This window comes from Megascapheus bottae, chromosome 17 (assembly GCF_031878675.1).
Source record: "Megascapheus bottae isolate mThoBot1 chromosome 17, mThoBot2.hap1, whole genome shotgun sequence".
NCBI classification, from domain to species: domain Eukaryota; kingdom Metazoa; phylum Chordata; class Mammalia; order Rodentia; family Geomyidae; genus Megascapheus; species Megascapheus bottae.
In genome coordinates this window covers 20749950-20769491 of record NC_143525.1, presented here as the reverse complement: position 1 = coordinate 20769491, position 19542 = coordinate 20749950, and the positions used below count along the sequence as shown (strand labels likewise).

Sequence of the window (19542 nt, the reverse complement as noted above, 5' to 3'; positions counted from 1 at the left end):
CATACATGGGTACCATGTATGCTAATCCAGTCAAACACACGTATCTATCACTGTTTCTCACCCCCTCTTCCCTTCAAAAGCAATTTCATAGAAAGCACTTTTACCACATTTATACTCATTCACCCTCTCCTTTTACCCTTCCCTCTCCTGCTGACACCTGTTTACCTGTAGAGCCTTGTTTACTTGTCATTCTTTTTTTTTCAGGGTGGGCCACCCAAGGGCTTTACCATAGTATTTCAGATATGCATATGTTATATTTTAATCAGAATAAATCTCTTCTGTTTCTCTCTTCCCTAGACTTTTATTGATCTACAGCTTCCATTGACATTTCTTACTCTATCTTCATACATAGTTTCTATGTATTTCAATATTATTCACCTCCAGTCTTTTTCTGCTCCTGCTTATTCCCCTAAATAGTACTATAGTTTGAATCATGTTCCTTATGTACATATATATACGTATACCTGTGTAGGGAATATATTTTAATGACTTGTTCTTTCATGAGAAAAATTTAATTTTATTCTCATATCAGTGTATATGAACAATGAATTAACCTTAATGTGTATGTTTTACAGGTATTTTTTGCTTTAATGCTGACACCACTTTTTAAAAAATCAAAACATGTGGGAATAGTTGAATTTTTTGTCACTGTGGCTTTTGGATTTGTTGGCCTTTTGATAGTCCTTATGGAAAGTTTTCCCAAGTCATTAGTTTGGCTTTTAAGTCCCTTCTGTCAGTGTACTTTTTTGATTGGTATTGCACAGGTAGGTAATAATAAATGATCCTATATTTGCCAAATATTTTCTTTTATATTTGATGTAGCATACCATCATGAATAATGCCTTTGATTTGCAAAAAATAAATTAAATTTAACATAGTAAAGTCTAATAGAATACACTTTATGTTTGATTTTATTTATAATTTCTCCAATTTTAAACTCTCAATTAAATGTTTTATTTATAAGTTCTTTACTATTTGTTTTAGTGCATTTTAGTAATCTGTTGCAGTAATTATTTGGTCTGTTAGAAGCCATTCACTTAAGATTGCCCTATTGCTTCCACTTATAAATTTATCTCAGGTTAATGCCTGCATGAAACAGAAAAAAGTTGTTGCAGGTAAAATATCAAGGCCTGGTGGTCTTATTGGTCTGTGCCTCATAGAATTGTCATTTATCTAAGTAATATTTAGATTTATAATTTAATATTTATTTTTCCTGGCAGGTTTAGCTAGTTTCTAAGTTAAAAAACCATACGAGGAACTTTCATATGATAGAACATAAATTTGTCTAACATATAAATAAGGAAATCGTTTTTCGTGATGTTCTACTGTTTGATCTCAGGGCTTAAGTGTAGTGTCCCTGAGCTCTTTTTTTTTTTTAAAGGGTAACACTCTACCACATGAGCCACAGCTCCACTTTTTGGTGGTTAATTGGAGCTAACAGTCTCTTGGACTTTCCTGCCCAGGTTGGCTTTTAACCATGATCCTCAGAAATCAGCCTGCTGAGTAGTTAAGATTACAGGAGTGAGCCACTGGTGCCTGGCCTACACTGTCTTCTTATAAAAGTTATAGTTATACTGGTTGGTTCAATAGAAGATTTTTGTTTGTAAGACAAAATTCATACTTAATCTTGGCTAAAAGACCAAGAATCAATGTGAGGCTAATTTAAGATAGTCTATAAAATTTTCTTAATTATTTGAATTCTAAAAGCTGTTGTTACACATTTTGAAAGCCAAGTGGAAAATACCCCCTTTTGGGGAGAAGTTGAACTGTAGTAGCTTTTTCTTAAGAGACCCTATCAGTATCTTAAAATAATTTCAATTTGTTAGATGAAAAAATTAAAATTTGGGGTGGTATAATTAAAGTTTATTCACGTATGACAGAGCAAGGACCTAAATGAGGCCTTAACCTCCAAAACATTTCTTTCTTTCCCTTCACATATATTTATAATGGATATGTCAGACTGTAGTGTTGAAGTGGGTAGTTAAGCACAAGACCTTTCTTTTTTCAAATATGGGGAGATAACACCACAGTGTTATCCTCCATTATTCAGTTTACTTGACTCTCATTGTGGCTGAAATTTTGTTTGCCATACTTACTATTCACACCACACTTTGATTTCATACTAGTCATTGAATTAGAATTAAATTCCCAGGCATTGATGTATATAATTTTAAGAGGCACAGAATGAAAATAATGCTTGAAAGGAGTTGTTATGATAAACTTCAATTTGGTGTAGTCTATTATTGTTTTAATTGATTTGTATTGCTAATTAATCTATCAGAAGGCTCACTTTGGTTGCTTTCACTCTGGACATGATACAGTAAGTACTGTTTGCTTTTGCTTGTTTTAATTATCTTTATGTAATAAAGTTGGTGTTTCTGTTTTCTAGGTCATGCATTTAGAAGACTTTAATGAAGGTGCTTTGTTTTCTAATTTGACTGAAGGCCCATATCCTCTAATTATTACTATGATCATGCTAGCACTTAATAGCATATTCTATGTTCTCCTTGCTGTCTATCTTGATCAAGTCATTCCAGGTAGGCAGTAAGTTATTAAATTTTATTTTTGTGTTAGGGGTTTTTCCTCCTACACAGTGTGAACTTTATTTAATTTTAAGTGTTTATATTTTATACCTTCACTTTTTGCCATTTTTAGTGAAATTAAGGACAAATGTTTATTTCAAGGCTGAGAATGTGGCTTAGTGGTAGAGTGCTTGTCTAGCATACATGAAGCCCTGTGTTTAGTTTCTCAGTACCACATAAACAGAAAAAGGCAGAAGTGGTGCTGGACTCATTTGGTAGAGTGCAAGCGTTGAGCAAAGAGAGAAGTTCAGGATAGTGCCCAGGCCCTGAGTTCAGCAGAGCTGAAGAATGGCAAAACAAAATAAAACAAAAATTATTTTAAAAACCTGAAGTTCCTAGTGAACTTTTTTTTTTTTTGATAGTCTTGGGGCTTGAACTCAGGGTCTAGGTACTTTCCTTGAAATTTCTGAAGGTTAGTGCTTTTCCATTTGAGCCACAGCACCACTTCGGGCTTTATTCTCCATATGTGGTACTGAGGAATCGAACCCATGTCTTCATGCATGCTAGGCAAGCACTCTACCACTAGGCCATGCTCTCAGCCCTCTCATGAACTTCTTAATTCAATGGTTTTTCTTTGTTTTTGTTGTTGTTTTTTTTTTAAGTGAAGTATTGTCTTACCCTCTGAGGTCAAAAACTATGAAGTATTCTTGTACCTTCTGCTGCCTCCCTTCATTTCTTTCTGTGTATATATAGTATCTTAACATCTCTTTTTCTTTTCCTTCTAATTCCTCATTGCTTTTTTTCTATATCCTAGACCTATCTTTTTGTGTCAGTACTTAGGGCTCCAATTCAGGGCCTCACCTTTGCTTCTTCCTTTCTCTTTTTCTTTCTTTCTCTTTTTCTTTCTTTCTTTCTTTCTTTCTTCTTTCTTTCTTTCTTTCTGTTCTCTTTCTTTCTTTCTCTCTTTCTGTTCTCTTTCTTTTTTCATCTTTCTTTCTGTTCTCTTTCTTTTTTCTTTCGTTCGTTTGTTCTTTCTTTTTGTTCTCTTTCTTTTTTCTTTCTTTCTTTCTTTTTTTTTAAAAAAAAAAAAACGGCTAGCACTCTGCCACTTGAGCCATACTTTAATTCTGGCTTTTCATTGGTAACAGGAGATAAGAGTCTTGATAGCCGGGCTTAGTGGCTCACTCCTGTAATCCTAGCTACTCAGGAGGCTGAGATATGAGGATCGTGGTTCAAAGCCAGCTGAACACAGGCGCTGAAGTCTAGGAGACCCTTCTCTCTAGTTAACCACCAGAAAACCGGAAGTGGCACTGTGGTTCAAGGGGTAGGGTGGTAACGTTGAGCTGAAGAGATAAGGGACAATGCCCAGGCCCAGAGTTCAAGTCCCATGACTGACAAAAAAAAAGTGTCTTGAGGATATTTCTGCCCAGGTTGGCTTCCAACTTCAATCCTCATCCTTGTCAGTATCTAGAATTATACACGTGAGCCACTGCTACCCTGCTCTCGGGCCTATTTTATATGGTAACTTGTAATCCCATATGGCTTTTAAGATTAGAATTAATTAAGACTGACTAGATTTACAGTTCATCTACTATATATATGATTTAAGTTTTTCTTTTCCATCTAATTTGTAATTCATTCTTTCATTTTTGCTTTTCAGGGGAATTTGGCTTAAGGAGATCATCTTTATATTTTCTAAAACCATCATATTGGTCAAAGAGCAAAAGAAATTATAAAGAGTTATCAGAAGGCAATATTAATGGAAATATTAGTTTTAGTGAAATTGTTGAGCCTGTTTCTTCAGAATTTATTGGAAAAGAAGCCATAAGGTATGATTTAGTTTTTAGCAGTATATGTGAAAGAATAGCTGGTGCAAAGGCGTCATATTTAAATGTTATCCCTGAAATATATTTATAAGTATGATATCTTAGATTTAGTATTTAATTGAGAAGCCTTTTTGAACTTTCTTGGCTTGCTTGCTCAGCTAGTGCTCAGTCAAACTTCTGCCCTATTTTTCTTTTCTTTTTTCTTTCTTTTTTTGTTTTTTGGTCATGGGGCTTGAACCCTAGGCCTGGGCGTTGTCCCTGAGCTCTTCAGCTCAAGGCTACTGCCCAACCCCTTGAGACACAGTGCCACTTCAGATATTTTAGTGGTTAGTTGGAGATAAGAGTCTCATGGACTTTAGTGCTTTAGTGCCCGGGCTGTCTTTGAACCGTGATCCTCAGATCTCAGCCTCCTGAGTAGCTAGGATTACAGGTGTGAGCCACTGCACCTGGCTACCTACTTCTCTTTTAAATTATTTTCTTTGAAACCTTTTAGGATAAAGTTGGGGCTGGATACTCTGAAAAGGCCTATTTTATCTACTCTTACTGTGTATATAATGAATCACACCAGATAGTGTTAGCTTTTCTAATTAGCATTTTGCTAATTTTGAAATTTTGTAATTTAATGGAAATTTTAAAAGAAAAAAGACCCAGTATTTTTGTAATTAGGCTGCTTACAGCTCTTACTAGGAGCCAGGCGTGATGGCTCATACCTGTAATCCTAGTTACTCAGGAGACTGAGACCTGAGGATCAAGGTTCAAAGCCAGCCTGGCACAAAAAGACCAGAGACTCTTATCTCCAGTTAACCTCTAGAAAAATGGGAAGTGGGGCTTGGCTCACTCAAGGTAGCCTTGAGCTGAAGAGCTCAGGAACAACGCCCATGAACCACAAAAAAAAAAAAAAAAGCTCTTACTTGGTTGACTAAAATGAAATATAAACCATTCAATAATTGGATTCTAGAATCTAACCAAAGGAATCCTTATTTCTTGTTATATTAGTCACTGCTGTCTCTACTAAATTTTATTTTTAAAAAATGATATATAATGTGATTTTTTTTCTTTGACAGTCCTGGGGCTTGAACTCAGGGCCTGAGCACTGTCCTTGGGCTTTTTCAGAGCTAGAGCTCTCGCACTTGAGCCACAGCACTACTTACTGTTTTTCCTATATATGTGGTACTGAGGAATTGAACCCTGGTCTTCATGCATACCAGGCACACACTTTACCACTAGGTCAAAATCCGGGCCCCTAATGTGATTTTTCATTTAAGGAAAATATATAAAGAATAATTAAGAGTTAAGATACTTTAGATAGAATTAGTAGGCCAGTGATCTGCTATTTCAAAGATGAAGTTTAAAGTGATTAACATATCACATCATTTTTTAAAGAAACTATACCAAAGTTTAAAATGGAGTAAGTCGGACTGGGAGTTTGGCCTAGTGGTTAAAGTGCTTGCCTAGCATTCATGAAGACCCGGGTTCGATTCCTCGGTACCACATACATAGAAAAAAAAGCAAGAAATGGTGCTGAGGCTCAAGTGGTAGAGCTCTAGCCTTGAGAAAGTCCAAGGACAGTGCTCAGGCCCTGAGCTCAAGCCTAGGACTGGCAAAAAATAAAATAAAATAAAATAAAATGGAGTAAGTCTATCATTTCATATTTACTGATAGATGCAGTATGTATTGCTATAAATTGACATGTGGTTTCTAACTCGTTCAACTAATATAATACATAGTTAACTAAAGAGAAAGGAACTACTTGAACCAGTAACTTAATTTTAGAAGTTAGCTCAGTGTAAAAAATGAATGAATAACATATAAAACAGAAAGAAATGTTATACTTTTATAGCTTATTTAAAATAATTTTAGTAGAGCACTAGCCTTGAGCTGAAGAGGTCAGGGACAGCATCCAGGCTGAGTTCAAGCCCCAGGACTGAAAACAAAAATATATAATTACTATTAATTTTCTTTGGTTCATTGTTTTAATTATTCCTATTATTACGACCTTCTTTGGTTTTCTGTTTTCCTCTTTAAATTTGAGCACAAAATGTTAATTTATTCTGTTTGGACTTATGATCACAAAGTATCTTATAGATCAAAAATATTTTTTTTTTACAAAATTTAAAAGCTGCTATTCGGTTCCAACATGGGTATATACAACTTCTCCCTTAATGTAGGAAGTCATCCTCCTGTTGTTAAGGGATAGCAAATTTTATAAAATACATCTTAAAATAAAAAAAAAACCTTTGATAGACTATGCATATAAGTACATAATTATAAATTTCTTTAAATATTTTCAGTACCAAACTTATGTTTTTCAGAATAAGTGGTATTCAGAAGACATACCGAAAGAAAAATGAAAATGTCGAGGCTTTGAGAAGTAAGTAACTCATCTAAGTATTTGGTTCATAATGTTAGAGTTTGCATAGTTGCTGGGAAATTTAAACTTCTTTGCCATAATTTTCTCTATTTCCTCGGTTTTTGTGATTAATATTCATAAAAAAGCTTACAACTTAAAAAAATCCATAAAAGCTGGGGCTGGAAATTTGTCCTACTGGTAAAGTGCTTGCCTATCATGCACTAAGACCCAGGTTCAATTCCTTGGTACCACATACACAGAAGAAAAAAAAAATCCACAAAAGATAACATTGCTTAAGATAAACAAAATACTGGGGCCTTGAGTTTGGCCTAGTGGTAGAGTGCTTGCCTAGCATGCGCAAAGACCTAGGTTCTTTTCCTCAGAACCACATACATAGATAAAACGCTTGAGGGGCCGGGAGTTTGGCCTAGTGGCAAGAGTGCTTGCTTAGCATGCACGAAGACCCGGGTGGGGTTCAATTCCTTGGTACCACATACATAGAAAAAAGCTAGAAGTGGTGCTAAGGCTCAAGTGGTAGAGCTCTAGCCTTGAGAAAGTCCAAGGACAGTGCCTAGGCCCTGAGCTCAAGCCCAGGACTGGCCAAAAAAAAAGCTTGAAGTGGTGCTGTGGCTCAAGTGGTAGAATGCTATCCTTGAGAAAGCCTAAGGACAGTGTATAGACCCTGAGTTCAGGGCCCAGGACTAGAAAAAAAGAAAAGATAAAATACTCAATAGTTTGAACAAATTTTGTCCTTTTTGTTTTGTTATCATGCATTTGTATACATGTTCATTTCCTCTTTGTTATTTTATTTTTGAAAAATGCTTTTGGTCCTAACATAGGGAGTCTCAGGTTCATCACTACTGAAATTTTGGGCTTAATGATTTGTTTTTGTAGTGAAGAACCATCACAAAATTTTTAATGATTTTAGCAGTAGGTTAGGGTCTTTTAGAACCAATAAAATATACTTTACCCAATGATAGCATTAGTCCTTTCAACTCTATTCTGTTAGGTTAAGTGATACATTAAATGCTTCAGATAAATATATTCAAATATCCCAATTTCAAGCTTGCCTTTTCATTCTGTTCGTAATATCTTTTGATGAGCACAAGTTCTTGGTGAAAGTCAAATTATGAATCTGTTCTTTTTAGGTTACAGTGCTTAAAGTCTTGTTTTATTTAAAATTGGAGGTTTACATATAGTCTCCAGTGTGGATTTTCAACCAGAAGTTACTACCAATCAAGGAGGAAAGAGAAAGAAAGAAAAGGCATCCAGATTGGAGATGATGCAGTGAAACTGTTGACATGATCATTTATTTTAAAAGATTGAAATAGATCTCTACAATAAAAATAGAACAGTTAATAGTTTAGAAAGGTAACAGGATATAGAAAGATCAACTATATATTACCAACAAATAACTAGAAGCTAAAATTTAAAAAGCCTTTATTATAGCATCAAAAATATTATATACTTACAGATAAATCAGACAAAAGATATAGAAGACTTGCATCTTGAAAAGTACAAAACATTACTGAGAGAAGTTAAAGAGGAAGTAGACAAATGAAGAGAAATACCATGTTCATGGGTTAGAAGACTCAGTGTTTAGATGTGAGTTCTACCTAAACTGCAATAGATGTTCAGATGTGATCTGTAGGACTGGTGTGACAGCACATGCCTGATAGCACAAGGAAGGGGTAGGTGGAGATTAGAGCTTCCTGGTTGGAGGCTAGTTTGGGCAAAAATGTTAGTAAAACTTATGTCGTAAAATAATCCAGGCATGATACACATACTTCTAATCTCACCTTCACAGGAAATAAATATAGGAAGACTGAAATCTAAGGCTGGCCTTTGGCAAAAAGCCCCAGACCTTATTTGAAAAAAATAAGTAGAGGCCGGGAGTTTGGCTTAGTGGTAGAGTGCTTGCCTAGCATACACGAAGACCGGGGTTCGATTCCTCGGTACCACATGCATAGAAAAAAGCTGGAAGTAGTGCTGAAGCTCAAGTGGTAGAGCTCTAGCCTTGAGAAAGTCCAAGGACAGTGCTCAGGCCCTGAGCTCAAGCCCAGGACTAGCAAAACAAAACAAAAAAATAAGTAGAAGCAGAAAAGTCTAGGGCTATGTATCAAGTACAGTGCTTTCCTTGCACATGCAAGGCTCTTAGTTCAAATCTCACTGCTGCTAAACAAATAAATGGATGTGATTTCTTCTCAAATTGCAGTAGATTCTAATTCAGGCAAAATCCTACTAGGATTTATTCACTTATTTATTATGCTGATTTTGATTGTAAACTGATCCTAAAATTTATATGTAAATTCAGAGGAACTAGAATCACCAAAGCAACTTTGAAATAGAAGTAAAACACAGAAGATTGGGGCCGGGAGTTTGGCCTAGTGGTAGAGTGCTTGCCTAGCATGCACGAAGGCCCAGGTTCAATTCCTCAGTACCACATATATAGAAAAAAGCTGGAAGTGGTGCTATGGCTCAAGTGGTAGAGCTCTAACTTTGAGAAAAGTCCAAGGACAGTGCTCAGTCCCTAAGTTCAAGCACCATGACTGGGAAAAAAAAACCAAAAAACACAGATTGTTATCATTGCCTTGTTTCAAGACTTGACAAAAATGCAACAATAATAAAGACAACTGTAGTTTTAGCTTTGAAATGGAGAATATACAGTTCCTATATAACAAAGGTGTAAATAATTTAATGGACTATTTAGAAAATACTGTTGAAACAATCACATGGGCATACATAAAACAAAAACTTGAAAAGAAAGTCCATTATATTCAAAAAATAACAGAAGGTATATTTTATGCCTAAATGTAAAAATCTAAGACTATTAAACTTAAAAGATAAGTTAGGAGAACTCCTTTGAGACTTTGGATTAGACAAAACTTTCTTAATTATAGCACCTAAAGCCAAATTTGGCTTTTGAAAAATGCAGTTTTCTGGGGCTGGGAGTTTAGCCTAGTGGTAAAGTGCTTGCCTAGCATTCATGAAGATCCAGGTTCAATTCCTTAGTACCACATACATAGAAAATGCTGGAAGTGGTGCTGTGGATCAAGGGCTGGCTCTAGCCTTAAAGAAAGCCCAAGGACAGTGCTAGGCCCTGAGTTCAAGCCCCAGGACTGGCAAAAAAGAAGAAAATAATGAAGTTTTCTGCTCTTTGTAAACAAATGAATTTAAAAAAACAGACTTGAAGGAAATATTTGCATATCATATATCTATGTATAATTTTGAAGTTCTCTCAAAACTTAACAGTTTTAAGAAACCAGTTTGTAGATGGACAAAATATTTAAACAGAATATTTTTCAGGGAAGAAAAATGGACAGGCTGGAGATGTGTGGCTTAAATAGTAGAGTAATTGCCATAAGCAGGCAAGCTAGGCAAGAGCACAAGGCCCTGAGTTCAAGCCAAAAATAAACTATTGACCAAATACCTTAGCAGATGAGTACATAAAAGAAATATGGTATTACAGTGAAATACTATTAAGCAGTTAAAAAGGAATGGATCATTAATATGTGTTATAACATGGATGAATCTCAAACATATGTGAAGGAAACCAAACAGCACGGGGGTAATGCCACATGAAGATAATCCCAGCCTTTGGTAGGCAAAAGATCTTGAGTTTAAATTCAGGCCAGGCTACATGGGAAGTTTTAGGCCAGTCCTAACTACATAATGAGATTAATTTGTACAGAATAAAACACCCCTCTAAGAAATTAAAAAATAAACACACATACCTCCTAAACTCATGCAGGGAAGCAGAGCCAACATTACATGTATTCTAAAACCAGAAAAGTACAAAAGAGAAATGGAGACGTACAACCAATCCCTCTGGTGAACATAGGTGTAAAACTCTTCAGTAAAACATTTGCCCACCAAATCAGAACAACTGATAAAAATAGCATACATCATGACCAAGTAGATTTCATCCTAGGCACAAGCAATAAATATAATACAACACATAAAAAAAAAAACCAAGGACAAGAACCACATGGTCATCACAATAGATGTAGAAGAAGCTTTTGGTAAAAATCCATCACCCTTTTATGATAAAATACCTGGAGAAGTTAGGAATAGAAGGATGAAACCTTAATGTAAGAAAGAGTATGATATATCTACAACCAACATCATACCAAGTGGAGAAAAACTGAAACTATTTCCTCTAAAATCAGAAACGACAAGAATGTCTACTTTTTCCACTTTTTAAATACATTATTGGAATTCCTAGCCAGCGCAATAAGACAAGAAAAAGAAGTAAAAGGGATCTAAGTAAGAAGTCAAAATATCTCTATTTTCAGATGGTAGGATTCTATATCTAAAGGACCCTGAAGACTCCACCCCAAAGTTCTTGCTAAACCTCTTTGGCACAATAGCATGATATTAAATCAACAAACAAATATCAGTAGTTTTTTTGTATACCAACATTGAGTAGATAGATGTGAAAGAGCATAAAAATGCTTAGGAATAAATCTACTTAAGATGTAAAGGACCTACACAATAAAATCTTTGAAGAAAGAAATTGCAGAGGACAACAAGAGTTGGAAAGAGTTCCATGTTAATGGATTGCAGAATTAATATTATAAAATGACTATATTGCCAGATGCTAGTGCCTTGTGCCTATAAGCTTAGCTACTCCCAAGGCTGAGATTTGAGGATTTTGGCTCAAAACAAGTCTGGACAAAAAAGGAAAATCTGTAAGATTGTTATTTCCAATTAAACACTAAAAGCCAGAAGTAGAGTTGTGGCTCAAGTTGCAGAGTGCTAGTTTTGAGCAAAAAAGCTCAAGCCGGAGGATAGAAACACACACAAAATGACTGTTTCTACACAATATCATCAAAATCCCATCATTCTTCAAAGATAGAAAAATCAATCCGAAAGGTCTTGAATGGCAAAATCAATCCTGAGGAAAAAAAAAAAAAGGAAAGAAAGAAAGAAAATACTGGATCACAATTACAGACCTCAAGTTTTGCTACAAAGCCATTGTAACAAAAATAGCTTGATAGTGGCACAAAATCAGCCTGAAGACCAGTGGAACAGATACAAATGAAGCCAAAGAGGCCAAGTATAAATGTTGGGGAAAAGAAGTTTGCTGTATCTTGATGAAGAAATATCATTCATATATGGAAGACTGAAACTGGATCTTTTATTGCATGCTAAAGTGTACTAATAATAGTTCAAAGTGGATCAAGGTTCTCAATGTAAAACCTAAAGCCTGAAACTACTATAGGAAAGAATAAATGAACACTGGAACTTATTGGCATATTCAGTAACTTTTTTTGTGTGTGTGGGTCATGAGGCTTGAACTCAGCCTGGGTGCTGTCCCTGAGCTATTCATTCAGCACAAGGCTACCACCCTACCCTTTAGCCAAGCCTCACTTCCAGTTTTCTAGGGGTTAATTGCAGATAAGAGTCTCAGGTCCTTTTGTGCCTGGGCTGGCTTTGAAACTTGATCCTCAGATCTCAGCCTCCTGAGTAGCTAGGATTACAGGTGTGAGCCACTGAGCCCAGATTCAGTAACTTCTTGACTAGAATTCCAGAGGCTCAGAAACTGGAATTTCATAAGTAAATAGCTTATGCATAGTGAAAGATACAGCTACTAAGTCTATAGAATGGTAGATCTTTGTTAACTATACTTCTGACAAGAGTCTAATTACCAGAATATATAAGGAGCTAAACATACAAGAAGTACAAATGGCTAATAAATACATGAAGAAATGCTCACCATCTTTGGCCACAAAAGAATTCGAAACTTCATTGAGATTCCACCTCATTCTTGAATGAATGAGAATATGAATATAAAAAATATGAACAACAAATGCTTATTATTTTTCCTCTTATTCAGATACCTGAAAATGAATCTTATTTTTCTTGGACTATAGAATTAATTTCAGCTTCTTTATATACTGACTTTGGTTTGTAATTTTCTGTAAAGTAATTATTAAACAAGAGGATACTTCACTGAACTATTTCAGTTCAAATGAATCTGTGTTTGCACAATGTATCAGTGTGTCACATTGTTCCTTCCTTAGGAAATTATTCAAGATCTTATGCAGTAAGTCTCTTACTGCATCCTGTTTCTCCTTGCCATTTCCTTTTCTTTTGGCTTGGATTACTGATTGGGAATGTCAAGACTTGTTTTTTCATTGTTTTATATTACAGTCCCCCTTTCCCTTCCTTCTGTCCCTTCTTCTAAAAGACCATGTGTATACTATATGTGAGTATACAAAAATAATCCATGAAAATTTATTTTTTATTGTTGTTATTGTCCATATCGTTTTCTATAACCTCTAAGTTACGTTGCTACCTTTAACAATGTCTTGAGATTTATTGTATTACTTCAGAGTTGTTTCAGTATCATGAATTATCTTGTATAGCTGAATAGAAATAAAAATCACATTTGAGTCATCTTCTTTCCCGAACCAGATTTGTCATTTGACATCTACGAAGGTCAGATCACTGCATTACTTGGCCATAGTGGAACAGGAAAGAGTACATTGATGAATATTCTTTGTGGACTATGCCCACCTTCTGATGGTGAGACTTCTCTATTTTAAAAAAGTCTGACATTGTTGTATTATTGTTACCAACCAAAATGTCACAATGTATGGTAATTATTTTCCCTTTAAATGTACTTTCTGTGACTTTGCTCATGATTTGGGATCAACTCTCTGTGCCTGCAAAGGCATTTTCTTACTATTTTTTAGCTGTACATATTTGGTTATTTTTAAATAGAAAATAAAAATGAGCCCATCATGGTAGTTAAGCAAAAATGATCTAATTTGTTTTTATTCTTTATTTTCAAGGAGGGACAGATCAGTAACTAATGTGACGTGAAATTAGAGCTACAGATTATTTCAGATGGAGCAAATGAATTCAGATTTCTAAATATACAATCCTAGTTCAAGAGGAAAGAATACAAAATACCAGCACCATCTCCTAAAATAAGAGTTGAAGAGCAGTACTTCAAATATATAATTGTTTTCAGTGAAAATTCAGTAGAAATCCATGTTTTTATACTACCTAACTAGGGCGGAAAGAAAATGTTTTACTTTATGAAAGGGTCAAACTGTATTGAATCTGCATTTTAACCCTTTAAATGTTGATTAACTTTTAAAATTTGATCTTGATCTTTGTCCTTCCCTACTTGTTGCCATCTTTGATATTAATGATAATATTTTCCATTTTTAAGTATATGTGATGTTAAAGTTCTTCACATATTATTTCATTAGTTTAACTTCAGTGGGATATATTATATAAAGTAAAATAACACAAATATGTATAATAAAATATATGTAACATATATTCAGTTTATATAAGGAAAAGGTAGATTTCAGAGACATTAATTTGTTCACATAGCTAAGTAAGATAACTAGTTCTTTTATATTTAGACTTTTGCATATTATCCAGTAATAAAGGAAAATCATTGCTGGAATATGTATAAATAATACATTGGTAATTGTGTTTAGTGTGAAGTCTGTAGCTCCTTAATCTCTCCACTATGTAATACAGTTTGCAGTTAAGGAAAATAAGATTGAAACCTAGGTGGAAGTATATCACAGATAATATGGAAGTGAGTGTTCTCTCTTCCAAATTTCTATTCTTAAACTTTATGTGTCTGTTGCACCCAAGTTATTATGATATACCAAAGCATATGCATTTAAAACATTTTTACTTTTACTTGAAATATTTTGCTTTTAGGGTTTTCATCTATATATGGATACAGAGTCTCAGAAATAGATGAGATGTTTGAAGCAAGAAAAATGATTGGCATTTGTCCACAGTTAGATATACACTTTGATGTTTTGACAGTAGAAGAAAATTTATCAATCTTGGCTTCAATCAAAGGAATACCAGCTAACAATATAATACAAGAAGTATGTTACTAATATAGAAATTGTTACTGTATAGTCTATAATGAACCCTTGGTAGTAACTTGTACAATAAAAATATGCTTGAAAATCTGTGTATAAAAGCTATTCAGAGGCAGCTAATAGGAAGTTATTACAAAGTCTTAGAATTGAGAATAAATATTTTTGCATGCATAAATACTTATTTCATCTGGAGGATACTTGCTTCTCCCTTCCCTCTCTCTGCTCTGATTTCCTTTCCTCTCTCCTTTCAATCTTACTCACTCCCCAATATACCTGCTTCCTCATCCTATCTGTTTTTCTTCCCTACTTCCAAGAAAGGCACAAAAAATGACTTGTTCTCAAGAATCTTGGCACTTGTCTTTCAAAATTGTATATGAATATTTTTAAACATTAAGTTCCATATGAAATTAAAGATTTTATAAGTAAATATTGAAATTACTTAAAACATTAAGTAATACTTAAATTCTTAATAATTCAAAACTTAAAATACTTAGCTGAAATTTGGTATTTGATGTGATATTAAAAATATTGTTTTCACTTTTTCAGGTACAAAAGGTTTTACTAGATTTAGACATGCAGGCCATCAAAGATAACCAAGCTAAAAAATTAAGTGGTGGTCAAAAAAGAAAACTGTCTTTAGGAATAGCTGTTCTTGGGAATCCAAAGGTAAATAAAAAATAGTATTTTCATGGGTGAGGTCATCTTAAATTGAATACAAAATCAGGTTGTGAAAAAATACATAATACATGATATAAAGTTTAAATATACACAAGCTGCTCTGTATTATGGGTATATCAGAAAGATTAATGTTACTGTGATACTAGAAATTGGGAAGAATGGATTGTAGTTATAATTTCCAATGTTTAGTTTTTTCATAAAAAAAAAATCTGGCTGGTCGCTATGACATATGACTGCAGTTCTAGTTAAACCTGTCTTTGTGTTGTGACATGTGACTACAGTTCAGTTCTAGGCTGAGGCAGGTGGATTCTTTTTTTTTTTTTTTTTTGCCAGTCCTGGGGCTTGAACTCAGGGCTGGACACTGTCCCTGAGCGACAACTCTTAACTCCTTGAGCCACTTGCTCCACAAGCTCAGGGACAATGCCCAGGCTCAGAGTTCAAGTCTCACGACCAACACAAAAATTTTTTTTTAAATACATTTCTCTTTTCCCACAGATACTGCTGCTAGATGAACCAACTGCTGGGATGGACCCCTGTTCTCGCCATATTGTTTGGAATCTTTTAAAGTACAGAAAAGCCAACCGAGTCACTGTGCTTAGTACTCATTTCATGGATGAGGCTGACATTCTTGCAGGTGAGACTGTGCTTCATTTTAAAAATAAAGGCCATGGACCAAGGAGGGACATAGATTTTTTTTTAAGCTAAATCCTAAAGTGTGACTAGAAAAACACAGTTACCTACTTTTTTGTTTTTTCCTTCATTGGTATTGAAGTTTGAATTCAAGATGATATACTTGGTCAACTTTTTTGGCTGGTGCACCACCACTTGGGGCATACCTTGAGACCAGCTGAGAAAGCCAGGAATGCAGATTTGAGTTACCAGCACCTGCCTACACAGAATGTTTTGGAAACATTGAAACTTCGGAATTTTTGACCTGTTTCCCACCATCCCCAGGTTCATTGGTTTCCTAGAAAAACTCAAACCATGCAGCATATTGTCATGTTCATTGTGTATTAATCTAATTTAATAAAAGCATAGAAAGCAAAATGAGCAAGATATAAGGTACTTTGGGCAAAGTCTGGAAGAAAACAGGACCAATCCATCTAGTACTTCCTCCCAGTGGAATCATATAAGGTGTCATGTGTTAATTGCATTTAATTTTTTTTTTGGTGGATCATGGGGCTTGAACTCACCCTAGACACTGTACCTGAGCTCTTCAGCTCAAGGCTGTTGCCCTATCCTTGAGCCAAGCCCCACTTCTCCTGTTTTCTAGAGGTCCTTTTGTGCCCGGGCTTTGAACCTTGATCCTCAGATCTGAGTTTCCTGAATAGTTAGGATTACAGGCATGAGCCATCATCCAGCTCAGGAATTTAGCTGTTTCTTTATTCTTTCTTTCTTTCTTTTCTTTTCTTTTCTTTTCTTTTTTTTTTTTTTTTGCCATTCCTGGGGCGAGAGCACTGTCCTTGGACTTTCTTAAGGCTAGAGCTCTAACACGTCAGGGCCACAGTACCACCTCTGGCTTTTTCAATGTATGTGGTACTGAGGAATCGAACCCTGGTCTTTGTACCTGCTAGGCAAGCACTCTACCACTAGGCCAAACTCCAGGTCCTTAAAAAATTTTAATTGTTTTTACACAGCTGATATAGAAAGGAGTTTTGATTTCATAAGTCCATCAAAGAGTACTTTTTTTTTTCTTTGCCAATCCTGGGGCTTGAACTTAGGGCCTGAGCATGGTCCTTGGGCTTTCTCAAGGCTGGAGCTCTACCACTTGAACCATAGTTCCATTTCCAGCTTTTCTGTGTATGTGGTACCAAGGAATCGAACCTGGGTCTTCATGCATCCTAGGCAAACACTCTACCACTAGACTAAACTCCCAGTTTGCAACCTCACTAAGCACCGGATACTATAGGCCAAACTCCCAGCCCCGAGTCTGTATTCTTATTGCTTCAGTATTCTCATTTGAAAATCAGGTGATAATCATCTAGTATACTTCTCAGATGATTGTTATGATTAGGAAGATAGCACATGGGATTATTAAGATGGTCCATGACACGAATGCCCATTATTAATGCTGGTACTAAAACACTGAAATCTATTAAATCTATTTACAGATAGGAAAGCTGTCATATCACAAGGCATGTTGAAATGTGTTGGCTCTTCAATTTTCCTCAAAAGTAAATGGGGTATCGGCTATCGCCTCAGGTATCATTCATTCTTTATTGACTTGATTGTTCATATTTACCCCTGATCTGCTATTAATGTCTTTAGGATTTACCATACTGTGTGTATCATAACCATCTTTTATGATGCTAAATTTAATTTAAAATATGTGGAGTTTACTTTTGCTTGTTTGTTAAATTACGATTAAAAGTACGATTTTTGGTTTTTCCTAGCATGTACATAGACAGATACTGTGCCACTGAATCTCTTTCTTCATTGGTTAGACAACACATACCTGCAGCTACTTTATTACAGCAGAATGACCAACAGCTTGTGTATACCTTGCCTTTTAAAGACATGGACAAATTTTCAGGTATTGTTTTTGACTTTTCTGGCTAAACAAGAATTTTGCATTGCATGGACCACGAGTTTGGCCTAGTGGTAGAATGCTTGTCTCGCATGCACAAAGACCTGAGTTCAATTCCTTGGTACTACATATACAGATAAAGCCAGAAGTGGTGCTGTGGCTCAAGTGGTAAGAGAGCTAGCCTTGAGAAAACCCAAGGACAGTGCTTAGGCCCTAAGTCCAATCCCCAAGACTGGCAAAAAAAAAAATTGCATTGCAAATAGGTTTTAATGATTTTTAAAATTTGTATATGTACTATTTAAAGTTCTCAGATTAGTGTTAATGTTCTGTTTCTGCTACTTTATTTTGTGTTTGAGAAAACGAATTACTGTAAGTGGTTTTTTTTTTGGGGGGGGGAGGGTCATTTGGCTTGAACTTGGCCTGGGCGCTGTCCCGGAGCTCTTCAGCTCAAGGCTACCACCCTACCCCTGGGCCTGGGCATTGTTCCTGAGCTCTTCAGCTCAAGGCTACTGCCTTACCCTTGAGCCAAACCCCACTTACCTTTTCTTGAGGTTAATTGGAGATAAGAGTCTCAGATCCTTTTGTGTCCGGGCTGGCTCTGAATCTTGATCCTCAGATCTCAGCCTCTTGAGTAGCTAGGATTACAGGTGTGAGTCACCTGCCAAGCTAAGTGGTTTATTTTTTGAAAACAATATTCACTTAAAATAATACTCTTAAAATTTTGATTTAAGAAAATGCTTTGTTGTATAGAAAGATGAAATTGTATTAAGTTTATATTACATCTATAATACAGAATGTATTACACTTGTTTCTGTTTTTTTTCATGCTTATATAGTAATTATTATATAGTAATTTGTTTAAGAATTATTGCTAGTATTTAATTAGGGTATTATTTTTCAAGTTTATAATAATGAGGATCTCAAATTTAGTCTCTGTCTTTAAAGAGTCATCTAATAGCCTGAAAGTATTATTAATACAGGTATGTTATGAAGAATTCTGATAGCTGTTATCTCATAAATAGGAACTGGTATTTTCTATAGCAGTTTAACTGATTCCTGTTAAAAATAGAAATTGACAATAAATTAGATTGGTGTATATATATCAGTTTTATGCACCTTGCTTATTTTACTTGAGACCTGACGATTGAAGTTCAAAGCCAGCTCAGGCAAGAAAGTCCTTCAGACTCTTATTTCCAATTAACCACCAAAGAAATCCAGAAACAGAACTATAGCTCAAATGGTAGAGCCCTATTCTTTTTTTTTTCATTATTTAGAGAATACTCTATTTGTTTCTGTAATCAAACCCAGGTAGATAAGACCTTAAATATTTAATACAGTGTATTTACCCTTATACAAATGAAAAAAAATAAGTTTAACGTTTCTAGACCAATAGGGCTATTAATTTCTGTACAATGCCAATAGAGCCCTACTCTTGAACAAAAAAACTCAGGATAGCTCCATGCCCTGAGTTCAAGCTCTAAGACTAGTGCATACACACACACACACACACACACACACACACACACACACATCATCATCATCATTAATTTTTTTTATCCTGGAAAATGTAAAATTATCAGTAAAATTATGTTAATATATAATAGGTTTATCTTTGTTAGTTTAAAAAAGATTATTTGAATTTTTCTGTGTTTTCTACTATAATTCTGTTCCAGTCTTTAACAGTAACATTCTCAATTTTATTTCAAGCACAGTGAAATATTACTTATTTTTAATTGATTATATTATAAATAGGTGATGAATATATCCACATA

General features: G+C 35.0%; 1 protein-coding gene across 1 annotated transcript in view; it reads left to right on the top strand.

Moving 5' to 3' along the window:
• Abca5 (ATP binding cassette subfamily A member 5) overlaps positions 1-19542 on the top strand; it is a 68694-nt gene that overhangs the window by 21039 nt on the left and 28113 nt on the right. The window contains exons 9-18 of the mRNA XM_090350195.1: positions 576-764; positions 2390-2537; positions 4183-4351; positions 6661-6719; positions 13119-13229; positions 14394-14569; positions 15113-15232; positions 15740-15878; positions 17356-17446; positions 17638-17777. Of these exons, the coding sequence (XP_090206321.1) occupies positions 576-764; positions 2390-2537; positions 4183-4351; positions 6661-6719; positions 13119-13229; positions 14394-14569; positions 15113-15232; positions 15740-15878; positions 17356-17446; positions 17638-17777 (1342 nt within the window). The remainder of the gene's footprint in view (positions 1-575; positions 765-2389; positions 2538-4182; positions 4352-6660; positions 6720-13118; positions 13230-14393; positions 14570-15112; positions 15233-15739; positions 15879-17355; positions 17447-17637; positions 17778-19542) is intronic.